Below are 25,648 nucleotides of genomic sequence, written 5' to 3' on the forward strand. Positions count from 1 at the left end.
CAAGCAAAGTTCCGACATCTCCAGAATAAGGCTGCAAAAGTGCTATGGTATTGTGATCATCATATGTGAGTGAAAGACCATTTTTAGATTATGAAACTAAATAAGTCATGATTTCGTGATAACCAGTGCGAAAATCTGTGAAATTGTCTGCGGCCATTCGTATGTTGACAGTCTTTACTCACACACACTCACTCACTGGTCATACCGGACTCGAGAGTCCATTACTGCAGCAACGTATTTTTGCCATCTGTCCGTGTCTTGTGCTATTTCCTTCCATTCACCTTCAATACCTAGGTTCCTCAAATCAGCCTTCACATTGTCCTCCCATCTACGCCTCAGTCTCCCCACAGGACGTTTTCCCTCCAAATGCCCTACCAGTACTCTGCGCGCTGCCCTGCCCTCATCCGTTCGAGCTACGTGACCCGCCCATCGCAGCCCATGTGATTTAATAATACTGATTATGTCAGGGCTTGAACAGAGTTCGTGAACCTCTTTGTTATGCAGTTTCACCACTCTCCGCTAATGTCATCCGTTTTTGCTCCAAAAATTTGACCGTCTGTACCACATAAAAATTATATTACATCTTCAGTGTGCCAAAAATAATTAAATAACACTGCAATTTTGTTTTGATAAAAAATCTACTCACCAAGCAGCAGCAGAACACACACATGAAAGAAGGTTATAATTATGAAAACTTTCAGAACCAGTGGCTCCTTCTTCAGGCTGAAGGGTTGAAGAGTAAAGAAGAGTGGGGTGAAGGAAAAGGACTGGAGACATCTAAGAAAAGTGGTAGATTTCAGAAAGGTCATCCAGAACTGAGGGTTAGGGAAGATTTACTGGATGGGATGAGAAGGAAAGACTGATTGTTGGGAACTGTACCGCACAAGATTTGAAAACGTGAGAGCTTTAAGGTGGAAGATGGGGTAATGTGCAAGACAGAGTTAATAAGAGCAAAAAATCTAAGTGCACTGTACATAACAGAGGTGGGAGGGGGAAGGCGAGAAACAGACAGGTAAGAAAATGAAAGATGTTGAAAACTAAACAGAGTAAAGAAAGGAGCAGTAACTGTGAAGAAATGCTGAGACAGAAGAAATTGACGTAAATTAAGGCCAAGTGAGTGGCAAGAAGCAAGGACACGTTGTAGCGCTAGTTCCCACCTGCGGAGCTGTGAGAAACTGGTGTTTGGGGGAAGAATCCTGATGGCGTATATGGTGAAACAGGCACCAAAGTCACGAATGTCATGTTGTAGAGCATATGGCACGTGTCATTTCACAGGTGGCTCTCCCTTTGACGGTATATGTTTTGCCAGTTACAGGGCTGGTATTGGTGGTGGTAGGAGGGTGTATTGGGCAAGTCTTGCAGCAGGGACCATCACAGGAGTATGAGCCACACGGTAGGGAGATGGGTGCAGAATGAGCACAGGGTATGACAAGAATATTGTGGAGACTGGGAGGGCAACAAAGATCTGCTCTAGGTGTGGTAGGCAAAATCCCAGACACAACGGATCTCATTGCAGGGCATTGATTTTAGGAAGTCACGGATTGTCAAAGTAGCTGATTAGTATGTTCCAGACCAGGACAATACTGAGTGACCAGTGGTGTGCTCCGAAGTTATTTTTTGGAGGATCAGTGATACAAGGACTGGATGTGATGGCCTGGGAAATCTGCTTTTGAACTGGGCTGGTGGAGTAATTACATTCAGTGAAGGTCGAGATGAGAATAGTGGTGCTGATAAGAATTACATTCTAATTAAATGGTTAAAAATTGATTGTTTTCACTGTTGCATCAAAGTTTGTTTTGTGTGTGATCTGTGTTGTTGAGAAATATGAAACATAAAACCGAGTCATATACAATGTGAGTGCACTACCTTTTAATTGCAGCGCATTCACAGTTTTCCCCTCTTCCTCCTCCTCATGCTCAGACAGTGTGCCATGGCAGTGAGGAAATGCGCAGCTAGGCTGAGCACTATGGCACTCACGTGCCAGGGCACAGCCTGCAAATCGAATTCTTGGTTGCCCCTGTTCCAGAGGGTACACCTCCCTAAGCAAATGGATTATTTTCAGTGATGATCACGACCAAGATGAAGCACATTGTGTAGAATAATGCATTACCTTGAAACATCTGAAGTGATTATGTTCTGCTGATAAAAATAGTACTGAAGCTAGTGCCAATATTTGTGGGACTCCAATTACTTAAAATCTGATAGGGGTATCATCTGTAATGAGCAGTTGCAGTTTATTTAAAAGTATAGACAAATATTCTCACAGGTACTGTGCATATTAATTTGGCATAAAAAATTATTACTTCCAAGTAACAAATCTGGTAATCTGTAATTTGTATGATGTGATTCTTCAACTTCTCCCAGCGTATTTCTTCCTCGAACAGTCCACGGGTGTACTTTGTATATATGTTCCATTGGAACCCTTTAGGTGTCTCATAAATCTACAATATTAAGGGAAATACTGACATCAAGAACTTATTATCTGTTTGGTAGTGTTTAGTTTTTTCTTTTCTCCCAAAAGCTACAGGATACAACTAAATTAAAGGAAGTGGTAATAATAAAACAAGTACACAATGACATAAATTGCCTATTTCAGTTACACCTATGGTGATATTTGCAGTACTTACCCATAACTCCTGAAGACTTTTACAACTTTCAAGCCATGACAACAGGGTAGAAAAATGAATACCCCATTTTGTCACATAGACATATAAAAATTGCAACTGCAGAAGAGGATTTGGACAATTGTTTTCAAGTGGCTCTGAGGACCAGTTAAATGACAACCTCTTCAGCTGAAAACAGATAGGACTTATGAGAGATTATACCAAGTTACAAGATACACAACACAGCCAAAAGATTACATAAATTTCTGAAACACATATGTCATTAATCGTATCTATATGCTGTTAATCATTAACAAACATAACAACATACACTACTATTTTGAAAAAGTGAGACACCAAGATCAAGAGATGTGATCACAATGAAATTATTCCACCACTTAGGGACATGCCACTACACAAACAATTAGCTTCACAGACCTGTATATGCACTGTTACTGTGGAAATTCAGAACAAAGCAGCACCACCACATGCTGCAATCAGAGCTACTAGTGGCATGGAGTCAAAGAGCACCTGAGTATGCTGCTGGGGAATTTTGCGCCACGTGTTTTGTATGTGCATCCACAAGGCATCAACTGTGGCTGCAGGAGGACCTGAACAAACAAGTTGCCGACCGACCGTATCCCAGACACACCTAATGGGTGACATGCCATGCAAATGGGCAGGCCAGGGAAGCAGTGCTACCCCTCATTCTTTGCCACATGTAACTGGATGTTGTCCAGATGAAATATGGCATGTGGAATGGCTTGTATGAGGGGCAGTGCCTCAGGCTATAAAATGTCCCTAATGTAGTGGTAGCTGTTTAGACTGCCCTCAAGTCTTAGGAGGTGAAACTGCACATTGCAAGCGATGTCACCCCAAACCATTACATTTCACAGTTGTATGCTATGTCGCTCAACAATACAGTCTGCCCGATTGTGTTCAATGTGGTGGTGTCAAACATGTATGTGGCCCTCACTGTAGTGTAGGACAAGTTGAAGTGGGACTCATCTGAAAACACTAGATTTTGCCACTCAGCATGCCAGTGTTGGTATTCCTGAGCCCTCAGTGGTAGACAGAGTTTGTGGGCCCCAGTCAATGGAAGCCAGCACAACTGCATACAAGCCACCAGTTCAGCCTGCAGAAGACAATGACAAACTGTCAACGCATACGTGTCCACAGCTGTTGCAGTGCTACAATGTCACACCAACACTGTGGATCGAGCTGTTCCGTCTGTTATGGTCAAACAGAAAAGATGGCCGTCATCTTGCACTCCGGTTACTTTGTGTCATACAGTACTCTGTCAGCACTGTGTACAGCCCTCTTCTCTCCAATGGTTCCACATACACCTCACTGTTGAAGCAGCATGCCATGCACCAGTTGCAATGTCATGGGTCAACAGACCCACCTCCCAGAAACCAATCATTTTGCCCCATTCGAATGCACTCACTTGCCGATATTCTACCCCATGATGTCGGTGAAGCATAGAGGAACTTGGTTACAATTCCCCTTTTTTATGAACACTCTCCACTGACTGAGCATTGCGTAACAAAGACCTGTTCTGTTGCACAAATGAGGATGCTGTTGGGCCTAAATGCACAACACCTCTCTGTCATTTAAATCATTTATTAGGGTTCTGCTGTTCTATGTGTCCTCTTTTTATGGTGTGTGGCAGGTGATTGCTTCTGAGTGCTACACTGTTTATAAACCTTAGCGTCATTCTCTTCATTAAAGGAGAGGAGTACAGTACTTTTTTACATAAGAATAACACACTAATATCATGTCAAAATGAATTCCTCAATGAAATACACACACACACACACACACACACACACACACACACACACACACACACACACACACACACACACACACACACAGGGAAACATTCCACGTGGGAAAAATATATCTAAAAACAAAGATTCTGTAACTTACCAAACGAAAGCATTGGTACGATGATAGAAACAATAACAAACACAAACACACACACACAAATTTCAAGCTTTCGCAACTAACGGTTGCTTCATCAGGAAAGAGGGAAGGAGAGGGAAAGACGAAAGGATGTGGGTTTTAAGGGAGAGGGTAAGGAGTCATTCCAATCCCAGTAGTGGAAAGACTTACCTTGGGGGGAAAAAGGGACAGGTATACACTCGCACACACACACACATATACATCCACACATAACAGACACAAGCAGCTCATACCTCACCTGTCATTCCACAACATCTTTGCCTCTGTACTTCCGCCTCGACTGACATCTCTGCCCGAACTCTTTGCCTTTACATATGTCTGCTTGTGTCTGTATATGTGCGGATGGATATATATGTGTGTGTGTGTGTGTGTGTGTGTGTGTGTGTGTGTGTGTGCGTGCGTGTGCAAGCATATACCTGTCCCTTTTTCCCCCTAGAGTAAGTCTTTCCGCTCCCGGGATTGCAATGCTCCTTACCCTCTCCCTTAAAACCCACATCCTTTCGTCTTTCCCTCTCCTTCCCTCTTTCCTGATGAAGCAACTGTGGGTTGCGAAAGCTTGAAATTTGTGTGTGTGTGTTTGTTATTGTTTCTATCAACGTACCATACTGAAGCGCTGGCAGGTCGATAGACACACAAACATACTCACGAAATTCAAGCTTTCGCAACAAACTGTTGCCTATATATATATATATATATATATATATATATATAATGGAAGGAAACATTCCACGTGGGAAAAAATATATATAAAAACAAAGATGAGGTGACTTACCGAACAAAAGCGCTGGCAGGTCGATAGACACACAAACAAACACAAACACACACACAACATTAAAGCTTTCGCAACAAACTGTTGCCTCATCAGGAAAGAGGGAAGGAGAGGGAAAGACGAAAGGAAGTGGGTTTTAAGGGAGAGGGTAAGTAGTCATTCCAATCCCGGGAGCGGAAAGACTTACCTTAGGGGGAAAAAAGGACAGGTATACACTCGCACACACACACATATCCATCCACACATACAGACACAAGCAGACATATTTTCTGCTTGTGTCTGTATGTGTGGATGGATATGTGTGTGTGTGCGAGTGTATACCTGTCCTTTTTTCCCCCTAAGGTAAGTCTTTCCGCTCCCGGGATTGGAATGACTCCTTACCCTCTCCCTTAAAACCCACTTCCTTTCGTCTTTCCCTCTCCTTCCCTCTTTCCTGATGAGGCAACAGTTTGTTGCGAAAGCTTGAATTTTGTGTGTGTGTGTTTGTGTGTCTATCGACCTGCCAGCGCTTTTGTTCGGTAAGTCACCTCATCTTTGTGTTTTATATATATATATATATATATATATATATATATATATATATATATATATATATATATATACGAGCTACATCCTTCTGAATCTGCTTAGTGTATTCAACTCTTGGTCTCCCTCTACGATTTTTACCCTCCACACAGTCCTCCAATACTAAATTGCAATTGGTGATCCCTTGATGCCTCAGAACATGTCTTACCAACCAATTCGTTCTTCTAGTCAAGTTGTAACACAAATTTCTCTTCTCCCCAATTCTATCCGGTACCTCCTCATTAGTTACGTGATCTGCCTATCTAATCTTCAGCATTCACCTGTAGCACCACATTTCTCTTCTTGTCTAAACAAGTTATCATCCATGTTTCACTTCGATACACAGCTACACCCCATACACATACTTTCAGAAAAGACTTCCTCACACTTAAATCTAAACTTGATGTTAACAAATTTCTCTTCTTCAAAAACGCTTTCCTTGCCATTTCCAGTCCACATTTTATATCCTCTCTACTTCAACCATCATCAGTTATTTTTCTCCCCAAATAGCAAAACTCATCTACTACTTTAAGCGTCTCATTTCCTAATCTAATAACCTCAGCATCACCCGATTTAGTTCGACTACATTCCATTATCATCGTTTTGCTTTTGTTGATGTTCATCTTATATCCTCCTTTCAAGACACTGTCCATTCCATTCAACTGCTCTTCCAGGTCCTTTGCTGTCTCTGACAGAATTACAATGTCATCGGCAAACCTCAAAGTTTTTATTTCTTCTCCCTCGATTTTAATTCCTACTCCAAATTTTTCTTTTGTTTCCTTTACTGCTAGCTCAATATACAGATTGAATACCATCACGGATAGGCTACAACCCTGTCTCACTCCCTTCCCAACCACTGCTTCCCTTTCATGCCCCTCGACTCTTATAACTGCCATCTGGTTTCTGTACAAATTGAAAATTGCCTGTTGCTCCCTGTATTTTATTCCTGCCACATTTAGAATTTGAAAGAGAGTATTCCAATCACCATTGTCAAAAGCTTTCTCTTAAGTCTACAAATGCTAGAAACATAGGTTTGCCTTTCCTTAATCTTTCTTCTAAGATAAGTCGTAGGGTCAGTATTACCCCATGTGTTCCAACAATTCTACGGAATCCAAACTGATCTTCCCCAAGGTCAGCTTCTTCCAGTTTTTCCATTCATCTGTGAAGAATTCGTGTTAATATTTTGCAGCCATGACTTATTAAATTGATAGTTCGGTAATTTTCACACCTGTCAACATTTGCTTTCATTGGGATTGGAATTATCATATTCTTCTTGAAGTCTGAGGGTATTTTGCCTGTCTCACACTTTTTGCTCACCAGATGGTAGAGTTTTGTCATAGCTGGCTTTCCCAAGGCTATCAGTAGTTCTAATGGAATGTTGTTTCGACTTAGGTCTTTCAGTGCTCTATCAAATTCTTCATGCAGTATCATATCTCCCATTTCATCTTCATCTGCGTCCTCTTCCATTTTCATAATATTGCACTCAAGTACATCATCCTTGTATAGACTCTCTATGTACTCCTTCCACCTTTCTGCTTTCCCTTCTCTGCTTAGAATTGGTTCTCCATCTGAGCTCTTGATATTCATATAGGTGGTTCTCTTTTCTCCAAAGATCTCTTTAATTTTCCTGTAGGCAGTATCTATCTTATCCCTAGTGAGATAAGCCTCTACATCCTTACATTTGGCCTCTAGCCATCCCTGCTTAGCCATTTTGCACTTCCTGTCGATCTCATTTCCAAGACGTTTGTATTCCTTTTTGCCTACTTCATTTACTGCATTTTTATTTTTCCTCTTTTCATAAATTAAGTTCAATATCTCTTCTGTTGCCCAAGGATTTCTACTAGCCCTCTTCTTTTTACCTACTTGATCCTCTGCTGCCTTTATAATTTCATCTTTCAAAGCCACCCATTCTTCTTCTACTGTATTACTTTCCCCCGTTCTTGTCAATCGTTCCCTAAGACTCTCTTTGAAATTCTCTACAACCTCTGGTTCTTTCAGTTTATCCACATTTTTGCAGTTTCCTCAGTTTTAATCTACGGTCCATATCCAATATATTGTGGTCCAGAGTCCACACCTGCCCCTGGACATGTCTTACAATTTAAAACCTGGTTCCTAGATCTCTGTCTTACCATTATACAGGGTGTTACAAAAAGGTAAGGCCAAACTTTCAGGAAACATTCCTCACACACAAATAAAGACAAGATGTTATGTGGACATGTGTCTGGAAACACTTAATTTCCATGTTAGAGCTCATTTTAGTTTCATCAGTATGTACTGTACTTCCTCTATTCACCGCCAGTTGGCCCAATTGAAGGAGGGTAATGTTGACTTCGGTGCTTGTGTTGACATGTGACTCATTGCTCTACAGTACTAGCATCAAGCACATCAGTATGTAGCATCAACAGATTAGTGTTCATCACGAATGTGGTTTTGCAGTCAGTGCAATGTTTACAAATACGGGGTTGGCAGTTGCCCATTTGATGTATGGATTAGCATGGGGCAATAGCCGTGGCGAGGTATGTTTGTATCAAGACAGATTTCCAGAACGAAGGTGTCCCGACAGGAAGACGTTCGAAGCAATTGATTGGCGTCTGAGGGAGCACGGAACATTCCAGCCTATGACTGGCGACTGGTTAAGACCTAGAACGACGAGGACACCTGCAATGGACGAGGCAATTCTTCGGGTAGTTGACGATAACCCTAATGTCAGCGTCAGAGAAGTTGCTGCTGTACAAGGTAGCGTTGTCCACGTCACTGTATGGAGATTGCTATGGGAGAACCCGTTGTTTCCGTACCATGAACAGCGTGTGCAGGCACTATCAGCAGCTGATTGGCCTCCACGGGTACACTTCTGCGAATGGTTCATCCAACAATGTGTCAATCCTCATTTCAGTGCAAATGTTCTCTTTACAGATGAGGCTTCATTCCAACTGATCAAATTGTAAATTTTCACAAGCAACATGTGTGGGCTGACGAGAATCCGCACGCAATTGTGCAATCACGTCATCAACCTACGCTCAATGGAGCACGTTATCATGATTTCATACGGGATACTCTACCTGTGCTGCTAGAACATGTGCCTTTACAAGTACGACACAACATGTGGTTCATGCACGATGGAGCTCCTGCACATTTCAGTCCAAGTGTTTGTACGCTTCTCAACAACAGATTCGGTGACCGATGGATTGGTAGAGGTGGACCAATTCCATGGCCTCCACACTCTCCTGACCTCAACCCTCTTGACTTTCATTTATGGGGGCATTTGAAAGCTCTTGTCTATGCAACCCTGGTACCAAATGTAGAGACTCTTCGTGCTCATATTGTGGACGGCTGTGATACAATACGCCATTCTCCAGGGCTGCATCAGCGCATCAGGGATTCCATGCGACGGAGGGTGGATGCATGTATCCTTGCTAACGGAGGGCATTTTGAACATTTTCTGTAACAAAGTGTTTGAAGTCACGCTGGTAGTTCTGTTGCTGTGTGTTTCCATTCCATGATTAATGTGATTTGAAGAGAAGTAATAAAATGAGCTCTAACATGGAAAGTAAGCGTTTCCGGACACATGTCCACATAACATATTTTCTTTCTTTGTGTGTGAGGAATGTTTCCTGAAAGTTTGGCCGTACCTTTTTGTAACACCCTGTATAATCAATCTGAAACTTTCCACGGTCTCCAGGCATCTTCCACGTACACAACCTTCTTTCATGATTTTTAAACCAAGTGTTAGCTATGATTAAGTTATGCTCTGTGCACAATTCTACCATGCAACTTCCTCTTTCATTCCTTATCCCTATTCCATATTCGTCTACATCTTTTCCTTCTCTTCCTTTCCTACTATTGAATTCCAGTCCCCCATGACTATTAAATTTTTGTCTCCCTTCACTATCTGAAAAATTTCTTTTATCTCATCATACATTTATTCAATCTCTTTGTCTTCTGCAGAGCTAGTTGGCATATAAACTTGTACTACTGTGGTAGGCATGGGCTGTGTGTCTATCTTGGCTATCGAGCGAGGTGGCGCAGTGGTAGCACACTGGACTCGCATTCGGGAGGACGACGGTTCAATCCTGCGTCCGGCCATCCTGATTTAGGTTTCCCGTGATTTCCCTAAATCACTCCAGGCAAATGCTGGGATGGTTCCCTTGAAAGGGCACGGCCGACTTCCTTCCCCATCCTTTCCTAATCCGATGAGACTGATGACCTCGCTGTTTGGTCTCTTCCCCCAAACAACCCCCCCCCCCCTGCCCCCCCCCCCCCCTCTATCTTGGCTACAATTACGCGTTCACTACGCTGTTTGTAGTAGCTTACCTGCGCTCCTATTTTTTTTTTACTCACTACTAAAACTACTCCTGCGTTATCCCTAATTGATATTGTATTGATAACCCGGTATTCACCTGATCAGAAGTTTTGTTCCTCCAGCCACCGAACTTCATTAATTCCCACCCTATCTAATTTTAACCTATCCATTTCCCTTTTTAAATTTTCTAACCTACCTACCCAATTGAGCGATCTTACATTGCACGTTCTGATCTGTAGAATGGGAGTTTTCTTTCTCCTGATAACAATGTCCTCCTGAGTAGTCCCCGCCCGGAGATCCGAGTGGGGGACTCTTTTACCTCCGGAATGTTTTACCCAAGAGGAAGCCATCATCATTTAACCATACAGTAAAGCTGCATGTCCTCAGGATAAATTACAGCTGTAGTTTCCCATTGCTTTCAGCTGTTCGCAGTACCAGCACAGCAAGGCCGTTTTGATTAAAGTTACAAGGCCAGACCAGTGAATCATCCAGACTATTGCCCCTGCAACTACTGAAAAAGCTGCTGCCCCTCTTCAGGAACCACACATTTGTCTGGCCTCTCAACAGATACCCCTCTGTTGTGGTTGCACCTATGGTACGGCTATCTGTATCACTGAGGTGCACAAGCCTCCCTACCAGCAGCAAGGTCTATGGTTCATACATATATATGCACACTCATACACTCCCTCCATCTGTCTCTGTCTCTCTATATGTCCACAGTCACATGAACAATGTCTCATTATTATTCTTTTCTGGTGTCATTTTCAAAATCCTTTTCCGTTCATTCTCAAATACTGCCAAAAGAAAACCAAACCCAGTAAACTTTGAGAAACAATGTGCTCCTTGTTCCCACAAGGCTGATCACTTCAACGTATTACTTTCAGTATACTGGCCAATCAGTATAGGGATTAACAATGTGGGATACGTAGCGCACACAAGATCATGTCTAATCCTTCAGGGTAGTAACTTTGCTGTATGAATCAAAACTGGAACATCAGTGACTTTTAAGCTATTTTATTTTCTTAATAGGATTCAGTTTGTTTATCCATGTCATCAGCAGCTATTTCTCATCCACTGCCAGATAAAGGCCTTCTATAGAGTTTTCTATGAATTACAGTTTTCACCTACACAGATCCATATTGCTCCTGCATGTCTTGTAATGTTATGTACCCATTTTCCAACAGGTCAGCACCTCAATGTTTTCTCATTTCTTAGAAACCAGCAAAGAACTTCCTTGATCCATTTGCCATATATTCACTTGGCTGCATGTCCTGCCCCTCTCCATTTCATTTTCATTACACTTGTAATGATTTCTTCCATCTCAGTCTGTTCCTAATGAATTTGTTTGTTTTCATGCCTCTTTTAGTAATTCCTAACACACAGCCTGAGCATAGTCTTTCCCAGATTACAAAAACTTATTTGTGAGGAACTCTGTTCGATATAGCTATGTGATTTGTGGTAAATGGTAGCTTAACTCATGGTGTTTTTATGGATTAACTTCTGCATGTCTGTGCAATTTTTTTACAAATAGTAGCTCAACTCACGATGTTTTTATGGACACACTTCTACATGTGCTCTGATTCCCCCCCCCCCCCTTTCTCTCTCTCTCTCTCTCTCTCTCTCTCTCTCTCTCTCTCTCTCTCTCTCTCGTTTAACCATGGGTAGTGTTTCAAGGTATCAAGACGATGGTGAATTGCCACACTGGGGGTTCTTTGTTCAGCAGTTCTTGGATGAAATCTTTCCAGACCGATCGATTGGTAGAAACAGTCCTACATCATGGCCTCCAAATTCGCCAATTCACCCTCTTGATGTTCTTTCTGTGGGGTTATATTATGATGCAGTGTTCAGTTCACCAGTTCCTGAGAAGCAAACTCTTACAACATGAATATGAGAGGCTTTAGAGATGGTGATCGCAACCTTGATCATTGGCCAGGAGATTGTCAAAATATGTGGATACATTACAGTAAAGTGGAACTGCTAATATTTACAGAATTAATACATTTTCAGAATGGAACATAGTTATGCAATTTTAGTATGATCCAAGATGTAACCTTGAGGTCCACCACATGTAATTAATTCCCAATCAGATGAAGACAGACTGCTTACTGTACAGGTATTTCACAACAAGACCTTTTGTTTCCTGTTACTTAGGTAAGACTAACCACTTCACAGCAGTGCAGGTGACATCATATTATTCTAATTTACTTAAGAGAATGTTGTGACACACACAGTCAAAGACTTTTGACACATCACAGAAAATGCCAGTAGCCACTAATTTGTTATCTAATGAATTAAGGACATTTTCACTGTAGGTATAAATAATTTTCTCTATATCAGAACCCTTAAGGAAACCCAACTGTGACTTGTACAACATATTATTTGCAGTCAGGTGCTTGAGAAGATGCTTGAACACAACCTTTTCAAATATTTTTGAAAAAGCGAGTAAAAGTGAAACTGGGCAGTAGTTTGATGGTATCTCCTTATCCCACTTCTTGTAATGAGGTTTAACTTCCACATATTTTTGCCAGTCTGGGAATGCTCCACTGATAAGAGATTGATTACACAAATAACTTAAGATAGAACTCAACTCACATGAGCACTCTTTGATTAACTTCGTTTACATGTTATCATAACCACTAGAATACTTTGATTTTAAGGATTTTATGATGTCACTTCTTTGAGAGACATGAGTGTCATTTCCATTTTACCAAAGTTATTTGCGAAGACTGGTCTCAGATACTCCATTGCACAGTTTACTGAACCTGATAACCCCAAGTTGTCAGTAACAGAAACAAAGCATTTGTCTAAGAGGTTTGCAACAGGACATGCAATTGTTACCAACGTCTCATTTATTTTGAGAGCTACCTGTTCCTCTTCCTTTTTGGCCCCATCCATCCCTGTCTTCACTATATCCCATATAGTTTTTATTTTGTTGTCTGATGTCATTATCTTCTCCTCATAATAAAACTGCGTAGATTTCTAGATTACGTATTTCAATATTTTGCTGTATTATTTGTAATGTGTTACAACGCTAACATCATCAGAGCTGTTCCCAGCCATTAGATACAGTCTCCTTTTTGTCCCACATGATACCTTTATTCCTTGTGTAATCCATGGTTTATTTTTAGACTTCTGTTTGATTTTAATTACCTTTAGAGTAAAGCAATTTTCAAATGAAGAAGTAACTTTATAAATGAATACTTTGTATTTTCCATTTGAGTCAGAAGTACTGTAAACGTCTATCCAGTTCATGTCTTTGAGTACTCTCCCATATTTCTGAAATTTTGACTGATTTATTACCCTCCTGTACACAGATTTAGTAAATTTTTTATCCTGACAAGTTTCAACATTTAACACAAGATGCTGCATACCATGATGAGATAGTGATATGACTTCTTTTCCCTAGATTTGTCTAAAAATATATTATCAATAGCATTTACATACCCTAGTTGAAAAGTTCACAGTAGGAATTAAATTGAATGACAGTGTTCCTGATTGCAGTACGAGGGTGGTTTGAAAAGTTCTCGGAACGGAATAGAAAAAAAGTGCTTACTTCACTGAAGATTTTTTTTACTTTTCGATGTAGTCTGCTTGTAGATTAATGCACTTGGTCCAATGATGTTCCAGTGCCTTGACCCCACCTTGAAAATGAGTTTCCTCCAGGCTTGCAAAATAGTTGTCAACTCTGGCTATCAATTCTTCGTTTGAAGTGAATGTTCGTCTACCAAGAAAAATTTTCAGTTTTGGGAAGAGATGGAAGTCTGACGGAGCCGTATCAGGTGAATAAGATGGGTGTGGCAACAATTCTACCTTAGTTCGTGTAATTTTGCCATGGCGACGGCACATGTGTGCATGTGCACGTCAAGAGTCGCAGCACCCATCTTGCAGATAATTTTGTCGTTTCTAATTCTTCAGTTAAAATGTGCTACACCCTTTCAGATGACAACCAGCAAGTGTGAACAATTTCATGCACTTTCAATTGGTGGTCCTCCATGACCATTGTGTGCACTTTTGCAATGATTTCTGGAGTGGCAACACACCTTGGCCGACCAGTGCGCAGACCGTCATCTAAGCTCACCCGACCAAATTTAAATTCATTTGTCCACTTGGCAACAGTTGAATATGAAGGAGCAGAATCCCTCTGTGTCTTCTGGAAACTGGCACAAATGTTCTTTGCTTTCATACCTTTCTTTACGAAGTACTTGATCACTGCTCGAATCTCGATTTTTTCCATCTTCACAAATCACTACAGGGGAACAACAACAGAGCCATGTTACCGCCACAGCTCTCTTCCAAGAGCATTGATGTGGCACGTGTTTACATGCAACAGTCCAATGAATATTATGTGAACAACTCGTTGTGCTAGCGCTGACCTCTCATGATGATTCCAGGAATTTTTCAGACCACCCTCGTCATTGTTCACTGACAGACATTTTCAATAAACCCACATTAAAATCACCAGCATCCACTATTTCCTGGTTTTTACTGTGAGATGGGACAACAGAGCTTCCAGATTTTTTACGAAGAGGTTAATGTTTCCCAAAGGTGCTCTGTATATACTTACAATTATAAAGGACTTATAATGAAATAATACCTCTGTTCCACAAGCTTCTAAAATCTGTTCTGAGCAAAATTTATTAATACCACTATTCTTGAAATTAAACAGTTTCTGACAATTGTGGCAACTCCTCCTTTCTCCACATTTTATTTACAGAAGTAAGAATCTAACTTGAATACTGTAACATTTAACATCGAGAGAGACTGAGTATCACCTAGGCATGCTACAGGCAACAAAAGGAATACATGTGGAAGCGTATCAATAAAAATAGCTTTACAATTTAAGCTACCATTAGTGTAGTTGTATTTAGCATATTTTCTTAAGCACAAATCTTTTGTAACTTTAAGTTCACCCTGTACATCTCTGTTTTTCACATCCACGTCCAACTGTCATAATCGGTTATACAGACTGACCGAAAACTTTCTCTCTCTCTCTCTCTCTCTCTCTCTCTCTCTCTCTCTCTTTTCTTTTCTTTTTTTCCTTCCAGACGCAATGGAAGCTTACATGTGAAAATTTTAATGAATATCTCATGCACTAGAGAGAGCAAGCTAACAGGTCCATCGAATTTTTGACGTTGTCTGCCTCCTGTACTTTGGAGTAGAATCATTATGGCATTATTCCAGTTTTTCGGAACAATCATCCTTTACTGATACTTTGTAAACAATTTTGAAAGTTTCTCTCATATTACTTTGCCCCAGGATTAATCATTTGTATTGGAACACAATTATCTCCTTGCATCTTACAATTCTTCATACCTCATGAGGCTTTTGCACTTCATCTAGGCCTAATTCTAGAGTATTCCTATTTTCATAATTAACATTCTGTATTTCTGATTCACCTCTTGAACTGTACAAACACTTACTAGCATCTTGGAATTCTCATACTTTTTTCTGTTATTAGTTACTGTGCCAACTGTCATCTTTCTCTTTTTTGCGTTTGGTGTACATACTATGCAGTCAGCACACTAACTGTAACAAAATGGCAAGTGAGTGACTAGTGTGATTTCAGCAGTTTTTTATCTGTTTCAAATTCTGAATACTATTTTTAGCACATTTAGTGTTTATTATGCTGAAGGTTTACCTGCACACTGTATTCTCAGTCTGAGTTTTCTTTCCATACTGAACTCACACTCATAACAAACTGTACACATCTGCATGTATTGTACACATCCCTTTTGCTGCACACACCTACATTAGTGTCTTTTTTTCTTGTTATACAAGTGAAGATGTGACATCACTGTATCGGGTTTGGGAGTATCTAATGTTGTTTGGAATGTCTGTTAGATGTAATTTTGGTACAGCATTTTGTTAATGTATGTATGTCTGGTGTTACTCAACTAGCACTAGTAGTGAAATAACATCTACGTCTACACCCTGCAAGCTACTTTACGCTGTGTCGCAGAGGGTACTTTGTGTACAGCTGTCATTCCACCTTTTAATGTTCTAGTCACAAATGGTTTGCGATAAGAACATCGTTGGTAAGCATCTGTACATTCTCAGAACGTTAACAGTGAAGTGCATTGTGATGCAGAACCACTCTCTTGTAGTGTCTGTCAATGGAGTTGGTTAACATCTCCTTGATGCTTCCATTTTTGCTAAATGAACCCATAATTAAATGCACTGCTCTTCTTGGCATTGTCTCTATTTCCTCTATCAATCATGTCTGGTAAGTATCCTCAGACTGAAGAAAGATATTCAAGTGTTGGGAAATGAAATGATCACATGGTATTATTGGCTGGAAGACAATCATTGTTTTCAGAACCCACGTTGATTCCTGCAGATATTTGTCCCTGTAAACGTCGTAATAAGTGAACATAAAACATGTTCCAAAATTCTACAACAGACCAACGTCAGAGGTATAGGCCTATAGTGCAGCTGTTCAATGACCCTTCTTGAAAACAGGAATGACCTGCACTTTTTTCCAATCAGTAAGGAATGCTTCGTCCTTCAGCTACCTCCAGTACACTTCTACTACAAAAGGAGTAAGGTTTTTCACTTACTCTATCTAGACACATACTAGTATCCTATCAGGTCCAGTGGCCTTCCCTCTGTTGAGCAATTTCAGTTGTTCTTCTATTCTCACAGTCAGTTATTTCGATATCTGTCATTCTGATGATCGTGTTGTGACAAAACAAGTGCTGTATCATTTGAGAGTTACAGATGCAAGTGAGTATGCCAGGACTTACCCCAGCTCACTGCTAGTAGTGCCATGACACCATAACATGACTGTGCATAGCACACACGTATTGCACCATAATTTAAGAATGGAATTAAAAGTTCAAGTTGCTTTTCCAAACTTTGTTAGCATGTGTATATTAATTTGTAAACTATCAAACCTCAGAATGATCAGGTCAATATTTTTCCCTAAATACATCGTTTTAAGAAAAAAATAAGTGGTGCTAATTAATAAAGCTAGAAACCCAAAAAAATTGGTCATAATGTGCAGATGTATGAGGGCATTTCGAAAAGTAAAGATACAATGGCTTGCAGTCCTTAAATAGAACATTTATTTAGAAAACTTCAGTTACATCTTATTAACCGGATTATTTGTTATTTTTCGACATAATCACCCCTGTTATCCAAACATTTGTTAAGTCGGTGCACAAACTTTTGTATCCTACAGTCATAGAAGGTTGCCGCCTGTTGTCAGAACCACATTTCAACTTCATCTTTGATCTCTTCATCGTCGTGGAATGATTTTCCACCAAGATGTGACTTCAGGTAACGGAAGACATGGAAGTCGCTGGGTGCAAAGTCCGGGCTGTATGGCGGATGGTCCAATAAGTCCCATTTGAATTGTTTGAGTAGTGCTTTGGTTACGAGCGCTGTGTGAGGCCGAGCATTGTCATGAAGCAAGCGGACTCCACTTGTCAGCATTCCCATAAATTCCAACAGAAGAATGCCTTGTCTGTCCCAAAAAAACAGAAGCCATGATTTTCTTCGCTGAAATTGAAGTTTTGCATTTCTTGGCTTTTGGTGAATTCGAATGGCGCCATTGCATTGATTGTTGCTTGGATTCAGATGTATGGTGATAAACCCATGTCTCGTCACCTGTCACAATGTGATCAAGGAACTCATCACCTGCTTCAGCATAGCGTGTGAGGAAGCCAAGTGCAAAGCCCATCCTTTTCTTTTTGTGTTCTTCCGTTAACTGTATTGGAACCCAGCATGCAAAAAATTTCCTGTACCCTAACTTGACAGTCACAACGTCATAAAGAGTTCTCATTGACATGTCCGGTATGATCTGATGCAATTCTTTCAATGTGAGACATCTATTCGCACGAACTGCTTCCTCCGTTCTCCGAAGAAGGGCATCAACAATCACAGATGGCCAACCTGTTCTTCGTTCGTCATGAACATTGGTCCTACCTTCAGAGAAATGACGACACCATTTAGATTACATTTTGTCGATTCATAGTGTTCCCACAAACAGAAACAATTTCTTTGTGAATATCCGCTGGTCGCTGACCTTTCATGAAGAAAACATATGATGGAGCGCACTTCGCATTTGGCGGGATTCTGAATTGGCGCAGCCATTTTAAACACGATGTACTCCAACCAGAAGCAATGTTCCACTGCCGAACGACTGCGAGGAGAAAGCTAACGGTTCAAGGTTAACACCAGTGTTGCCAACTTGCTCGCCACAACTCTTCTGTTCCTCTGGTGTACGGTGTATCTTTACTTTCCGAAATACCCTCGTATGTCAAAATTAACTGGTACAAGTCTCAACGTGACTAAAGAAATATTTTGGTAAGAATCCGTGTTTTTAAGAAAAATGGAAGGTGCTAAATATTAGATGTAGAAATATGAAAATTTGTATGAAGCTTCAGTTCAACATAAAAACATTAATTATGTAACCACATTGAGCTACCTTTAATATTTTTCAAGTGATTTTCAGAAAACTATATTTGGAACTAAAACATTCTTATTTGCAGTAGATTAAGTATCTGTTATATTAATGCTAGAAAGTTTTGATTTGTTGAAACCTATTAAATAATAGAACTATAAATGGTTTCAATGCCGGGATGTAAATAACAACAAACACAAGGTCTCTTAAAGTTGTAGTATATAGGTCAGGTTCCACTGTCAGTTCCATTCTGAAAATTCTAGACAGCAAAGTTTAAATGCAAGCGAGCTAAAACTTTTTCTGTGATTTTAACCAACTTAACTACATCCATACAAAAATTACAAAAATTCTAAATTAATACACAACAGTGTTATAAAATATTGTGTGTCTGAGAAAACGGATGTTTAGAGGCTGCTACCATGGGCATAGAATGGATGACAGCAGGTGTTCCTTTGGCCATCCGCTGCGCCACATATATCAATACAACCTGAGAGGCAAGACTAGGCTTCACTTCACACTCAGCCACTGTACGATCTGCATCAGTACGTGCCACCTCGGATGACATCAGAGACAGGCTGTTACTAAACGCATATTTTCAGTAATAATAGAAAGTAAACTCACGAGGACCGTACACCAATCTGGATCACTTAGATTTCACAGAAGTAACTGTTAGTGTGCCACCTGTAATGTTAACAAATGCGCATGGCAAGTGGTGACAATTATTTTCCACTTTTGTGGCGAGCAATTATTTTGATTATCACAAGTCAGGGCGAAAGACAATTTAATAGGAACTTACCGTAGAAGTTGCCTCTGAACTGCTCATAGTGCTGTTTAGGATAAAGAGATTTATTGTCAGTTTTAACATAATGAATATTACAATGATGAACATGTGAAACTTTATCAAATATATCCATCAATTGGAACTCAAAATCCTCATTTATAATCATAGTCCTGATGCCGATGAGCAAATAGAGAATAGAAGCATTTCTTTCAGTGGGCTGGACAAGAATGTGGATTGCAGACTGGGAACTATGGTCAGTATGTTCTCCATCACTTTCTGGCTGACCACAGAAATTGTTTCCAGGCTCTCGTAAAAGACGGTGAATAAAATTCCAATATTTCAAATACTTTCTCCTATTACTTATGGTTGAATATATATGATTAAAATCGTTATTACTACTAGCCCGCCGCCCAACAGTGTGATGATTTAAAAGAGGAACTACAGCATGATCTTCCTAAATGAAACAGTTTTGTACAAAAAGGTTTATATTCCGCCTTCTCCGTTTCACCTCCTGTTTCAATACCATTACGGTCTCAAAATAACTGAGAGATGAGTCAAATGGTCTCAGAGTAACTGAACAGATGACTTAACACAATGTTATGAGGTTAATTACTTTTACAGCAAAATAAATGCAATACATCTCCAGAAATTATTTCACTTTTATATATTTAGGTTTTTTTTCTTTCTCCTTTATTTTATCTGAGCATGAATGGAAACTGTGGAAGTTGTCATAGAAAAGTAAGTAGTGATACACTGTGGGAGTGGTAACAAATGGTTTTACTGGGGTGTGGGGGGGGGGGGAGGGGGGGGACCTCTGAGGAGGTCAATAAGGCACTCTCTTGAAAGTGTAAAAGATGCAGCAGGAACAGTTTGATAAAAGAGCAAGAAAGAAATATCTTCTTGCACTCTTCAGACACAGTTGGAAGCTGCTAAGAAGGGACTATAGAGAATGAAGGAAGACAATGATGAGAGGGGTGGCTTGGAACTGACAGTTGGTACGAGTAGGATGCAATCTGACAGTTTTTTTGTGTCTATCAGTAACAGGTTCCAGCCGCCAGAGTCAAGGGAAGAAGAACCTTAAGTTGGTGTGGTAGTAGGAAATGTGTAGCAGACTCTGCCAGTGGGTAGGAAGCCTACAAATACCGCTAATGTTAGGAAGAAAAGAGCAGCATTGTTAGTAGCAGTCAAGACAAAGGGGAAGGCCACTGATGATAGGATAAGTTTGGAGAAGGATACCAGGTAACTAGCATTTAAAAGCCAAGAGCAGGGCTGAATCAAGTGACTGAGGTTTAGGGCCATTGTGTAAGGACTTCACAAAAGGTGACCAGATAGCAATAGTGGATGGGGCACCTAACAGCCTCACACACGAATGGGGCGAACAATATAGGTGGTGACCTGAGCAAGACGGCTTCCCGAATTGGCGGCACCACTGTGTGACCAGTTGAGCGGTTCTGGTGGCATGACTGGCCTGATGCTGGCAGTGCTGTATGGCCAGTTAATTCAGAGCTGGAAATGGCACTGATGAGTGCTGCAGGGGTGCACACTGCACTGGTGCCAATGGGGAGTGTCAGTAAGCGTGGATACACTCAGCATGGTCTGTGTCTCAACAAGGCTAGGAAAAGGAGTACAGAAAATGGGTAAGGGGAGACACTTGGTCAAATATCTGTTGACATAGGTAAGAGGTGTAGGACCTTTTTTTTTTTTTTTTTTTTTGACAACAGGCTCCACCCCTTAAAAGTTTCTCAAGCTGTTTAGGAGATTTCTTCAATGAACATACAGAAGATAGAATGTACCATATCAAAGTGGACAGTCATCAGTCATCAGACAGAAGGAAATCACTAGGACTAACATCACAGAAATTTTCTTAGAATAATCTATTCTTCACCAAACTATGCAGCATATTAAAAATAAAGTGCACAACGCTGAAGATGAATTACAGTCTCTACACTGCACTGTGATATGCATTACAGAGCACTGGTGTAGAGCATATCAGTCGAGAAGTTGCTACTGTAAAATTACCTTAAAAGAGGGGGATCACGTATTTACACTAGAAGTGGGACACAATTTAAAGTTAGAGAGGATATGATCACAATAGGTGTAGATAAATATTTTGAAGTGGCACACATTGAACTAACAAAGAAAGACATCCAGAAAAAGTTAATCATTCTGTGCATGTACTGCTCACTTAGTGGTAATGGGGACACTTTCTTCACTAAATTAAATGAAATCCTGGAAAGAGTCTCAGCCCCTAAAGCTAATATAATAATATATGTAGTCATGAATATAAAAACAGGCAATGAGGGAGAAATTAGTAACAGCTTTGTGGGGACATCACCATCAATGACGTGAAATATTGCATTATATTCATCTTTTGGGTTTGCAGCTTTTGCAAAAAAGTGTGGAACCTATCTCCCATAACATTACATAAGTAAGACTGCTCGCCTGCAATACGAGTTCACAAGAGTCAGGGGGCATGGTTGCGGCTGTGTTGGTTTCAGTCATGCTTCAATGACAAGACATGCAAATGGTCCACACCATGCAACCACCCAGATGTGACACAGTCCACAACAGGCGATCTGGATCACGGGACACAGCCTACGGTTCAAGTGTGTGGGTCAAACAAGTTTTGCCCTACCTACAAGTGACAGTAGTAGACTGTATGTGTTAGACAATGCAACAAATAAATACTTCTTTACAGACACTGGCTATGAAGTGAGGAGCATGCCTGTGGAACAACTACAAATGGAACTTATGATATCTGTTGCTCAACTATGGGCCACAGATGAAACTCATATCAGGCTATTTGGAACCTCTACTAACACTGTGGACTGTGAGTTACACAAGAAATTTACACAGCAGTTTTTGGTCACAGATTTTCATGAATCATTCTTTGGCACAGATTTTCTCCACTGAATTCACCTCTCCTCTGACTTAAAATGAGGTATCCTCAGGCAAGCGAGCAGTGCAGAGTCAGTACCCAGTATCACTGGCAGTATACCAGCATATTGCTCTGACACTTTGGAGAGGTTTGTTCCAGGGCAATCCCATTTGGAATCTACACAAGGTGTCCATTCACAGCTACTTAATGATCATCGGACTTCGGAGTCCGAACTACAAGTGGTGACACAGAGTTACGAAGAAGTCAAAAGGACGGGCTCAATATACACAATGAAAATTTAGAACTGAAAGCTCGGTCACATTTGTTAGGTAGGGAACTGGATGCTCTGGAACCTGCCCTAAGACAATTACAATGATATCAGCACCACTATCCACAAATACAAGTGATGAGAGAGCAACAGCAGCAGAGTCGACAGACCAGATACAGGGACATATTCAGCACTTAATGCAGGTCAGTATGGTGAAATTTTCCAACAGCGTGCATGCATCTTCTATGTGGGCAACTGCTTTGTTACCCATGTACTGTGTGTGACATATAAACAAACGGGCATCAGGCATGACACAGTGAATGACATTAATACCACACCAGGCCCACCGTCTCCATGCATCGCACCAAACCTGCCTGGATTTTGCATGGTACATCCAGCACTGACAACTCAAGCACTGCTCAGACAGAAGATAACATGCACAAAGATATAGATGACAGTGTACAAACTCGTTTGTCAAACCCTCCCACTGCCACTACATGAGAACTTCAACACTAATCAGCAATCTCACTTTGTACATATCTGATGACATCCTTCCTACCTTAGCCAGTATCACCCGCATTAATGAGGGCGGGAAGGGCACCATCGCTGTGCTTCTTCACTGAGAAATGGTCCAGTCATTTCCTGCCTACAGCTGGACATAGCATGGCTGGTCATGTGCAAATGTGCGAAGAACAAGACACCAGCTGTGACCTTCATTGACCTCCTTCTGCCAGTGCTCCACACAGTGAGGGTGAGGGGAGAGAGGGGGGGGGAGGGGCAAGGGGGATCTGTGGAGACCTCAACGTCGATTGCTGTGAAATCTATAACTATTATAAAATAATACGTATGTGTGTTCTCCTTCTAAACTAATGGATCGATTTCAATCACACTTGGTACAAATATCACTTACAGTCTCGAAAGAACCACTATACGGATAAAAACCACCTGCCCGTCAAAAGTGTGGGTGTGAAGGGTGAAAAAGAAATGTAGCTTACAAAATGCAAATAGCCAGACTATATTCATCCAGTATTTGAGAATGAGAGTATTTACTGATTTGCAATAAACTTTCCACATAATTTCAAACCTGTATAAGATCTTTTCTCACTCAGACTCTTGGCAAAATGATGAAAAGGAAAAAGTTTATTGCTTATTACAGTTTCACCATTCATGCAGTAAAAGAGGAGGAGATGGACAGAGAGAGAGAGAGAGAGAGAGAGAGAGAGAGAGAGAGAGAGAGAGAGAAGGAAGAGAGAGAGAGAGAGAGAGAAGGAAGAGAGAGAGAGAGAGAGAGAGAGAAGGAAGAGAGAGAGAGAGAGAGAGAGAGAGAAGGAAGAGAGAGAGAGAAGGAAGAGAGAGAGAGAGAGAGAGAGAGAGAGAGAGAGAGAGAGAGAGGGGGGGGGGAAGAGGAAGAGAGAGAGAGGGGGGGGGGAAGAGAGAGAGAGAGGGGGGGAGGAAGAGAGAGAGAGAGAGAGAGAGAGAGAGAGAGAGAGAGAGAGAGAGAGAGAGGGAGGAGGAGATGGTCTAATGGAATTGGAATAAACACATACCTGGGCAACAGTGGGTTCTCAGCCAGTATTACATAAATATGACTCTTTGGCAGTGATGTGAGCTTAGCCCTCCACAGAAGGGTTACCTCTGACACTCTAGCCTGCTCAGTTAGCTATGAACAACTGTATTGTAGGCATGCGTTTCTGATGTTTGTCTGGTGTCGGTCATAAAGTGTTTGTTAACTGCATTTACTGTTATTCTGCTATATCATGTGGCCATTCACTACTGGAATCCCTACAACTTCCTGAACATTTTGGAAAACTTTTGGCATGTCATAAATAGTAAGCAATGTTACTAGGATATCAAATAGTTCAGCAGCTATACCTATACATATCAATAGGAAAAACTGTGAAGTATGTATTTACAAAAGGTCTTGGTCTCTCTGATCATTACTGTCAGATAATAAAACTAAAGACAGGCTTGTAAAATCCACAAAACTGCAAGTTTACAAAAGGACCTTGTTGGAATGTAAAACAAGTATTTTTCTAGGACACTGGCAAATCAAATGGGGGTGAAGAGTCTATGGAAAACTGAAATGGCTAATACAACAAAGATATTAATAGGGACTATATTCTAACTGGCCTGGAGCACCATTTGAACTTCCATCAACACTCCTTTGAGCCATATCAAATAAAATTCTCCATATAGTCTAAGAAATTACCACTGTCATATCTTACAAGGGAAATTCCCCACCACACCTACCTCAGATTTAATGGTAAGATGGTACAGTGGATAGCTCGTCAAAAACTGAACACAGATTGAGCATGAAAACAGGAGAAGGTGTACTGAACTGTGAAAAACAAAGCAAAATAGAAAGAATGAATGGTCTAAGCTCATCTAAGCTCAAGATGTGCTGCATCGAGCCATTGGGCAGGGGCCACGGTGTCCTGGTTATGTGGTCATGGTGTTGGACTGGAAAGCAGGAGATCAGTGTTCAGATCTCCCTTATGCCCTATCTTTTTTTTCCTTTTTCACAAAATTATGAATTGTCCGTTTCTCTTTCTGTAGTCCTGGCAATTATCATACCATACATTGGTTACAGAATAAGAGTCGGGTGGTAAGAATATATTACTGATGCAAATAATTGTGATAAATAGTGAGAACAGGCAAGATGCTGCATAGACTTTTCACAGAAATGAAAAACAATAAATAAATGAGTGTGAGCTACTTTACAACAAAGGAATTCAATGCTTTTAAAATGGAATGCAAGAGTCATGAGGTGTGATACTTGTGTAGAAGAAACAGGAGGTAAGAATATCTGCAGGCTCACAGCCTTGTGATCACAGGATTCCACAGTCCATTACAGCTAAAAACATACAAGATCTTGGAATAAATTTTCATTATAGATCCCTTCATTTCACCCCGCTGTTGCAAATAGATGTTACGCCACAACACAGACACAAATTTGAATATAGCGAACAGACACATCAATGACTGGATGGACAGTTGATAATTTTGTGTGTGTGTGTGTGTGTGTGTGTGTGTGTGTGTGTGTGTGAGGGGAGTGGGGGGGGGGGGGGGCGAGTGGAGCATGAGGGAGATCTAAACGTGGATCTCCTGCTTTG

At 40.8% G+C, this 25,648-nt stretch overlaps 1 protein-coding gene across 2 annotated transcripts in view; it reads right to left on the minus strand.

Moving 5' to 3' along the window:
• The window catches only part of LOC124805137, a 167,715-nt gene that overhangs the window by 113,214 nt on the left and 28,853 nt on the right, over window positions 1-25,648 (minus strand). For both annotated transcript variants that reach the window (XM_047265600.1, XM_047265598.1), the window contains exon 4: window positions 2,628-2,792. In XM_047265600.1, the coding sequence (XP_047121556.1) occupies window positions 2,628-2,792 (165 nt within the window). The remainder of the gene's footprint in view (window positions 1-2,627; window positions 2,793-25,648) is intronic.

The sequence above is a fragment of the Schistocerca piceifrons genome, chromosome 7 (assembly GCF_021461385.2).
Source record: "Schistocerca piceifrons isolate TAMUIC-IGC-003096 chromosome 7, iqSchPice1.1, whole genome shotgun sequence".
Taxonomy (NCBI): domain Eukaryota; kingdom Metazoa; phylum Arthropoda; class Insecta; order Orthoptera; family Acrididae; genus Schistocerca; species Schistocerca piceifrons.